Genomic DNA, 10,000 nt, shown 5'->3' on the forward strand with positions numbered 1-10,000 from the left:
CTATTACTAAAATAAGTTAGCCTGGGGAAATATATCCGTGTGGAATAAAACACAATCTCTGTAAGAATGACGTTCTAGCTTTTGACATTTACTCCTCATCAAATGGTAAATCTAAAATTGTTTCACTTCACCTTTGTACTCACATTACAGTAAATGTGTTCATGTACAAATATGTGCAAACAATAATTCTCAGCTCCTGTATGACCTCAAAGGATAATGATCATTTTAGCAAAGATAATGATACCAAAAAAAAAATTATGAACCACAAAATATAAACAAAGTAATGTGCACAACGCAGATATAATAAAACACTGACCGCGCTAAGCCCCGCCCCCTTTCTTTTAAGTCGTAATTAATCAGCAGGGCTTTGAATGTTTGATTAACTAGCGCATATTTTTATTGTCTTGTTTCCTTTACTTGTAAGTGTTAACTAAATAAATCATACATCAACACTTTGCTAAAAGTCTTGTACATAATTTGATCCACGAAGAAAGGGGGCGGAGCTAAAAATCATCACACAGCTAATCAGTCAGGTAATGTTAAAATTAATGCGTGAATGTTAATGTTAATACGTAATGTTAAAGTTATATGGACAATTATTTGTATATCATATTCGTTCTTCCTATGAGGTTAAAAAATAAAACAAAATTTCTACTCATTTAATTATAATGAAGTGTTTCATACCTTCCTCCCAGCCTCTTGTACTAGAGCCGGTCTGCGGTTGGCTTTGGTGTAATTTTTCTTGAGGAAAATTACACGTGGAATTAACGATATTTGCTCGAGGACATTATCCAGCCCAGGCTTCAAAGTTTCGGTGTTGTGCAAGGCTTAAATGCAGCGTGGAAGGCAGATGAAGAGTCTAGAATCATAGAAGTAATTTATGTGCTGCAATGTAGTGTTCGTGCGGCACACTGTGCAGGTCCTGCCCTTGCAAGCTCCTTTCCTCTTGTGATGATGGATTTTAGACCAACACCTTCTAGGTTTAAGTAAAATGTGTGTGTGTGTAAATACATATATGTATATATATATATATATATATATATATATATATATATAAATGTGTGTATGTATTGTGATGGGTGTATAGATAGCTCTAATAACCACACATAACAAATAAAAGATGGCGTCAAACACAGCAGCTAAAACAATAACAATATATCATAACTCAAGATATATATAACATTATTTACCACAATAGGGACACAATATATACGCAAGGGAGAAGCTAAACCTACCGCAAACTAACGAGATCTGAGCTATAGTTACATTGAGAACACAAGGGAAACACCGACAAAGCGCAATATAATGAAATAAATCACTAAGGTACTAGACACAACATCTACTGGGAAGTTTGAATCAAATCTGACTTGAATCTAAAAAAAAGTTCCTATTCTGAGGAGTTTAAGGCGAGATACCAGTTAGGATAATACGAGGTCACTTCGAGGGCACGGATGACCTCGCTCACTGGACGAATTACGGTTCGACTCGACTCTGATTGGCTGAAGGGGTGGTTGTCGATTCTGGGTACGAATGCTTTTCCCACTTTTAGTGGGAAAAAACATTCCCTAGATTGATTGACCTTAAACATCCTTCAGTGACCTGATTCAGCCCTTGTTCATGCTGTCATCGTTTCTGTATAATATATTCTTGTCAAAATTGACTTCTACTATTCATTTTTGCATTGCTTACGTCTGATGAGGAACTTTCTTTAAAAAGTGAACGAGTATGTATACCTAGGGCAACTCATCCAGTCGAGTACATCCTGCGAAGCTGAGATAAAACGGCGAATCAGGCTAGGTTGGAGTGCCTTCGGTACACATAGTAATATATTATGAGGTCGTCTGCCACTATGTCTAAAGAGAAATATTTTTGACCAATGTGTCCTCCCCGTCATGACATATGGATCAGAGACATGGACTACGACCAAGGCACTCGAGAGGAAATTAGTAAGCGCCCAAAGAGGAATGGAAAGGTTTATGCTAGGAGTTAGCTTAAGAGACAAGAAAAAGGCCACATGGATCAGGCAACAAACAAAAGTAGAGGATATACTCAAGAGCATCAAGAAGAAAAAGTGGCAGTGGGCTGGACATATATATCGGAGACAGGACAACAGGTGGACAAAAAGAACAACAGAATGGGTAATACACGACACAAAGAGACCCAGGGCAAGACCAATGACTAGATGGCGGGATGAAATAGCGAATTTTGCAGGAGTAAACTGGAATCAGAGGACACAAGACCGGAATGACTGGAAAAGATTGAGAGAGGCCTACGTCCTGCAGTGGAATGATACAGGCTGATGATATATATATATATATATATATATATATATATATATATATATATATATATATATATATACATATATGAATACTTATATATAGTTCATAGCGACAAATGCAGAAGGTATGAATGAGACTGATGCGTCAAATACATCTCTTGCGTGTTTAGATATTCATATTCATACTTCTTCTACACTTATATATATGTATGTATGTTCATATATATATATATATATATATATTATATATATATATATATATATATATATAATTTATTTATTCATTTATATATGTATGTATTACGTATGTATGTATATATGTATATGTATTATATATATATATATATATATATATATATATATGTATATATATATATATATATATATTATATATATATATATATATATATATATGTATCTATGTATATATATAAATTTATATATATATATATACATATATATATACATAAATATGTGTGTGTGTAGGTGTTTATTTGGTCGTGTGTGTATGTATTTTGGATTGCTTACGCCTGATGAGGAACTTTCTTTAAAAAGTTCGAAACGTCGCGAGTTTTTCCTTTCAATTTGTGGCAGTGTTTTATTAATTCTGTTATGTGCACGTTACTGTGTTTGTGTTTTTTTGTATTTATTTATGTTTATATCCATTATAAAATACAGGTCTCTAATAGATCCTGTTTAACTTTTTACAATGACTTTGTCACATGCCTTTTACCTGTTTTTCTTTCATAAGCTGATAACTTCTACGGGGAGTCAGGATCTGATTACCAGGACATCCATTCCATCAATTGTATATTACATGTCCGTCTTACTACAATAGCTACGAATAATAAGCATTACGCACCGAGAAACACGAAACACGTTTTATGAATGCTCTATCCGTGTGTGTGCTTCGATCTCTTTTTCTTTATGTTTTTGATTTTCTCTGTCTCTGTACTTTCTTTCTTTCTCTCTCTCTCTCTCTCTCTCTCTCTCTCTCTCTCTCTCTCTCTCTCCCTCTCTTTCGCTCTCTTTCTCTCTCTCACACTCACTAATCACCAAATTTCAAATTTTATATCATGAACTAAGGCTGATGAATGTAATAGACATACAACCACAAGACGATCTACATATTGTAGTGTTTATTGCCATTTTGACCAAAATGCAAATTCTCGAATACTCCAATTACCTTACTGCATGCAGCATTTTTAATCTACTACAATACACTGATAAGAGTTGCTGATTAGATTCTGAAGACTGGATATTCATCAGCTTAATTAGGCAATTGCCTTTTTTTTTGGGGGGGGGGGCTAGGATAGTACAGCTGATTAGTGTTGGGCACGAGGCGAGAGCAGTGAAGCCATACAGCTGGGATAAGATTTCGCGTGAGCACCCACACGAAAAAATGTTGAAATTTGGCAAATTTCATACACATATGCGTATTGAACTGAACCCTCACGTCGCTAGAACACAAAAGTTCAAACTTAATCGTCTTCGGATCACAAAATAGAACAATTAACCGTGTTTCGTGTATTATCAGTCTTACCACTTATATAGCATAGGCAGTACTTTAGTATCTATTATCTACCTAAAATTTGTATATTATGATATATATCGCCGAATTTTCACGATAAGCTACCAATTTATGTAATTCTTCGAAAGGGGGAGGCATCTCAATCAAATCCTCTTAGGTCATTAGGATAAGTACTTAAGTGGGTTATTGTACTCCTCATACAGTACAATATATGTATATATATTTCATATTGATTCTTATTTTTCATTGCCTGATACACATTCTCGTTCTTCTTTAATTGGTTGATTATCATTTTTCATCGATCGTTTGGTTGGTTTTCATTCTTCACTGACTGAGTGAATGGATATCATTCTTCATTATTCACCTTACTTATTGACTGAGTTTCGTTGATTGATTGATTCTCATTCTTCCCTGATTGATTGGTAGATGGATTCTCATCGATTGATTGTCATTCTTGATTGATTGTAGCCCTCTTCTATTTCTGGTTAAGTAGTATATCATCTAGTATAATATATCATACAGTTGTATTGTTTTTTTCTTCTGATTTCTGATTCGGATTCATGACCTGGTGTCTAGATTCTACATTATCGAATACATTTTTTTGGAAGAAGTGGATAACTTTTGAGATAGTCTATAATATCTTATATATGTTTCCTTCTTGTCTAAAGCATCCCTTTTCTTCCGGTTCTTATGAATTGAGAGACCCATTAAGATTTCGTATAAAAAACTGTTGGGGATTTTGTTGCAGGAGGTCCAGTGTTGCAGAGAGCTGTGACGTTTAGCAGTTGTTGTTTTATTCATGATGCTTCGTAAGCTTCAGATCAGAGTATCGCAGAGTGGTTTGCAACACAGATCACGTGGCTGCATGTGAGTGTATGCAAGTACGTTGGTGTGTGTTAGTGTACGGATGTGTTCGTGTATGTGTGTATAGCTGCATGTACGTGTGTGTGCGTGTGTATGTATGTATTTTTTTTATGTATATATGTGTATATGTATATTTATATATATATATATATATATATATATATATATATATATATATATATATATATATATATATATGTGTGTGTGTGTGTGTGTGTGTGTGTGTGTGTGTGTGTGTGTGCGTGCGTGCGTGTGTGTGTGTGTGTGTGTGTGTTTGTGTGAGAGAGAGAGAGAGAGAGAGAGAGAGAGAGAGAGAGAGAGAGAGAGAGGGTGTGTGTGTATATGTATATATATATATATATATATATATATATATATATATATATATATATATATATATACATATATGATAACGAAATGATAATGATAGCAAAAATAATGACGATAATAATAATAATAACAATAATGATGATGACAAATGATAAGGGTAAAAACTGATACCGATAAGAATAAGATTAATAGTAATAGTTATGGTAATTATTATATTATAATGATTATGATATTAATGATAATGATAATGATGATAACGATAACTATGATAATGATAATGAAAGTACGAATTAGTATAATGATGATGATAACAGTGATAATGACAATAGAAATAGTAATAACAATGATAAAAATAATCATGATAATGTTAATGATGATACTAATAGCAATGGTGTTACGATGATAATAACATTAATAAATTAAAATTGACAATAACGATGATGATAATGGAAACTATAACACTGTTAATGACAATGATGATGATGATGATAACAATGGCTTGATAATGATAATGATGATCAGTAATGATGAAAATAATGGATATAATGACCACATCACTTATAATGATAGCTGTTCAGAGATAAATAGAATGCAGATAAATATTTAATTTCGTTTTCATAGCAAGGACCATGCTCTGATTATATAATCAACTTGTTATTGATAGAATATTTTATCTTTATGGCCACAGGTGATAAAATTCTTAAACTTTGCCCCGGGAATCACAATGGAGGAATTACATAATATAATTTTCTTCCGATTTACACATACTGAGTGCAAACATTATTTAGAGATGCATTGCTTACTCTCATGATGTATATCAAGTGTAGACCTTACTCATACCATGAAACTCATTGTCAAAATAAGTCCATAAGTGAATTTAATAGAAATAGATTATCTTTATCCACTTTAATTCGGTAGTGAATACTAGCCAGCGCAATATTAACCAATTGAAATTTATATTCTTAAAAACTTAAATCTGATTGGTTCTGGTTGAAACGTCTTAGCAAAATCGTATCCCCTCAGATACAACAATAAGAAGGTGTACAAGCACGTACAAAATTCGCCAATCAAAATTGAAGAAATGTGGTCAACGTTTGAAAGCTCAATTTTGATTGGGTATCGGCGAAACGTCCCAGAGAGCCCGACCATCAGCTGATAAACAAAAACATTACCCAGTAGACCCAGTGTCTAGAGACATCGCCGAAAATTGTGTCTTCTCAGTGATTTAACGGTTTGTTTTGTTTGTCAAGATTAATTAGATAAATATTGAGGTTAATGCGTTATGTTTGATGTTATATAGGAAGGGATTTATGAATAATTTGGGTGGTTTTGCATGTTAATCGGAATTTTGAGTGTTCCCCACGGCGCGAGAGATGGCCGGGTTTGGTTTTGTTTTTTTAATTCCCAGTGGTTTGACAGTCTGTCACATTACGTGGAACTGAAAATATATGTAATCTTTATTAATATTTAGTAACATTGATAATCAAGTAATGGTCCTTTAATGGCGAATTATAGTTAGGTAAATAATTCAGACTGTAGAGTATGGCAAGGACACACCTGAGATATTCCCTGCTAAAGTCCATTGCACACCCGCATCTACTTTTGAACCACAACCAAGTATGGGATACACTTGAATGTTGTAACTATAGTTATCACTGTTAACTCACAACCTCATGTATTGAGTCCAAGACTGCTGTTCATAATCATTTCTTAACCCAGTCATGACGGGGGCATTTCAGCCTTGCATGTTACAATGCTGGGGCTCTCGAATGCATAGGCCTAAATCACTTAAATAAACGATGCCGTATGACGTCACCCAGCGAACGGGCCTTGAATGCGCGCTACCGTAGTGTACCACCCGTCCAGAGAGGGTTAATAATCCACCACTGAGTCCACTTCAGGGTGGTAAGGTTGGATTCCATTAGATCTTGGTCCAAGCTTCTTTGCCCAACTTACAATTCTTGAGGATATGATCCATGGTCTGGATAGGTTCTCTGCATGCTGCACTGCCTGCTAGTCCCTGTTTATGTAGGTTGTTGTTGGTCTTCCTTCAACCCCTTTGTGTTGAGATCCTTCACATAGTCCTTCCATCTCCTCTTTGGTCTTCCCCTCCTTCTCTGCCCAACCACCTCCTTCCTTACTCTGTTCCCTACGTAGCTCTCCTCTCACTGTACACCGTGCCCAAACCACGTCAACCTGGCCTCTCTCAACTTCTCTCTCAACTCTCCTACTGCCACTCTTTCTCTCACCCTTTCATTCCTAATCCAGTCCTTGCATCTTCCCCTCCTGTTTCCGAGTAACCGCCACTACTTCCATCCCATGTATCATCGCAGGTCTCACAATGGTCATGTACATTCTTCCTTGCACCATCTCTAGTACTCTTCTGTCACACATCAGTCCTGTGATCTTCTTCCACGCTTCCCATCCTACTTGAATTCTTTTAGCTACCTTCTTCTCTGACCCTCCATCTTCCTGCACTGTTAACTCCAAATTCTTGAACTCTTTCTTCTTCTCTTTGCATGGCATTGGTCACCCTTCACTCCTCTGTTCTTCCGGTTTCTGCCCTACCTCCTCTACTCTCGTCTTTCTCTGCTAATCTCATGCCTCTATCCCCCATCGCTCCCTCCACAGCTCCAACCTTTCTTTCCCTCCCCCCTCACTCTCGACTCTACCAAACAAACATCATCATCGAATATCAAACAAATCCACTGGTCATCCTCTCTGTATCCCTTTCCATAGCTCCCCATGTTGAACAAAACTAATTGGCAAAATGGGCAAAAATGGAAAAATGTGGTGCTTAACCTCAGCTTAAACAGCTGTGCGCACCTGGTTTTTGCCCTCTCTGGTTCCTCAGCTTTCTCTCAATCTTTCCTATTTTCCGTGAGCTGAGCTGACATCTTTTCTGTCTCCATAATCTTCCAAAAACTGCTGTTAGCCATTCGATTCCACTTCTGCCACACACTTTCCAGGCCTCCACTGGGATGCCATCTGGTCTTACTGATTTGCCTCTTTTCATCTGTTTTATAGCCTCTGTCACTTCTGTTAAGCTTTCCCTTTGTTCTTTAACTGTTGGTTATCAGTCAGCACATTTCCATTGATATCTTTCACTGTAGCTGTTTATTCCTTTGCTTAGCTATCCTTATTGCCTTTCTGTCCCTCTTCTCCCTTTAGACTGTCATACAGGTTCATGTATGCTTCACTTTTTGCCTTCGCTACTGCCTTTTTTGCCGTCTTGTTTGCCTTCTTACACTCTATTGTCTGCTCACATCTATTCAAATTACTCTTCTTCTTTGCCGCTTTCTTTTCCTCGATGGCTTCCTGAACCTTGGCATCCTACCACCGTGTCTCAGGTTTGCAGTGTAGACCCAAAAAGAAGTGTGCGCCTGTGGTGTGTACACTGAAAAAGCTAAAAGAAAAGCACTTATAGGAAAAGGTAGAATTTGAAAGTAAAGGATTCCCTGAGTGTTTAAATTGATTGAATAGATCTTCATCTTGGGGTAGTCTTGTTTAAAAAATAAATAGGGCCCTTAACATAGCATGGAATGTCTGTACTTGTAAATAAACTTTATTTGAAGTTTGAGATGAATTTCACATTCTTCTCAAGCACACACACACGCACACGCACACGCATGCACACTCACACACAATAAAATGAGCTCCACTAAAAAAAAAATTGTATTGAATGAGAATAATTTTAATCTGTTTTGGCATTTCAGGAGGATGGACCAGTGGATCAGGTTAAATGCAAGTACGGCTGGGAAGGATAAAATTTTCAGGTATGTTGCATGATGCAGGTTGATGGTTCATAGGAACATATTGATGAGTATTATAGGCATAGCATGTGCTTATAGAGGTGATGGAAATGAAGTGGAATTGTGAACTTTGCTGTAATGAAGGCTGGTTCCATTTATACATTGCATTTTGTTATCCTTGTCAGTGTAGGTGATAGCTTGCAAAATTATCATTGCTTTTATAAAAGGTTGTTGATATAGATTAGATGATAATTCCTGTTGTTCAAGAATATTGTTATAGATTTTTTGCTTAAAGAAAAAGAAAATAATATCTTTGATTATGCCTCTTGCTATCAAAGAATGATATAGACTTCCCACTCATAAAAAAAAAACAGTAGCTCTTGCAATCATCTTAATTCTAATTTCAATAATTCTCAGACTACTCCAGTACTTGAGTCGACTTGTGTGGCACAACCTAGAGAGCAGGAAGAATCTGCGAGATGCTGTGGCTCGGCTGAAGATCATAGAGAATGCTTTCTCTACCTTCAGGAAATGTAAATAGGCTCTAGAGCTCTTTATTATATTTGTATATATATATATATATATATATATATATATATATATATATATATATATATATAAATATATATATATAATATATATATATATATAATATATATTTCAAAATATATAATAAATATATATAAATGAATATAATACATCTAATTTTATAACAATATTTTATATATTATATACATTATATGCTATACATATTACATTCATATAATAACATAACATATACATATACATGTATACATGTAATACATGTATATATGTATACTGTATACATGTATACATGTATACATTCATACATGCATATATGTATACATGTTGTGTGTGTGTATGTATGTTAAATATATATATATAAAAAAAAAATGTTGACTCGCACATGACATTTGACCTCTTGTTGTCATTCATGGTCCCCCCCCAGTAACTGCCACTTCAGTCAACACTTTTGTTCTTTGTTTACTCTCACTGACTATTTTTATAAGGCAAAACGTGTTTTCTTTAGATTTTGATATGTCTGAAACATGCCCAGCTGTGAGTGTTTCTTTGTAAAATGAAGATCCTCTGGGAGATACGCTGACCAGGCATAATAATGTAAGAGTGATCAGATGGGAATGGAAATAGATATAGTATTTATATTTTATGCCTATGTGAAAGTTTATGGCTGGTCATTAAAGGTAATCTCATCATTGCAGT

General features: G+C 35.3%; 1 protein-coding gene across 1 annotated transcript in view; it reads left to right on the top strand.

Moving 5' to 3' along the window:
* The first annotated feature begins 6,126 nt into the window (after positions 1-6,126).
* The window catches only part of Pex11ab (peroxisomal biogenesis factor 11ab), a 6,513-nt gene continuing 2,639 nt past the window's right edge, over positions 6,127-10,000 (top strand). Inside the window, exons 1-4 of the mRNA XM_043024811.2 lie at positions 6,127-6,237; positions 8,723-8,782; positions 9,176-9,291; position 10,000. The exon at position 10,000 is cut by the window's right edge and continues 2,639 nt beyond it. Coding sequence (XP_042880745.2) covers positions 8,727-8,782; positions 9,176-9,291; position 10,000 — 173 coding nt within the window. The 5' untranslated portion in view covers positions 6,127-6,237; positions 8,723-8,726. The remainder of the gene's footprint in view (positions 6,238-8,722; positions 8,783-9,175; positions 9,292-9,999) is intronic.

Source organism: Penaeus japonicus, unplaced genomic scaffold (genome assembly GCF_977035675.1).
Source record: "Penaeus japonicus unplaced genomic scaffold, GWHDUDI00000001_assembly GWHDUDI00000040, whole genome shotgun sequence".
In the NCBI taxonomy this organism is placed as follows: Eukaryota; Metazoa; Arthropoda; class Malacostraca; order Decapoda; family Penaeidae; genus Penaeus; species Penaeus japonicus.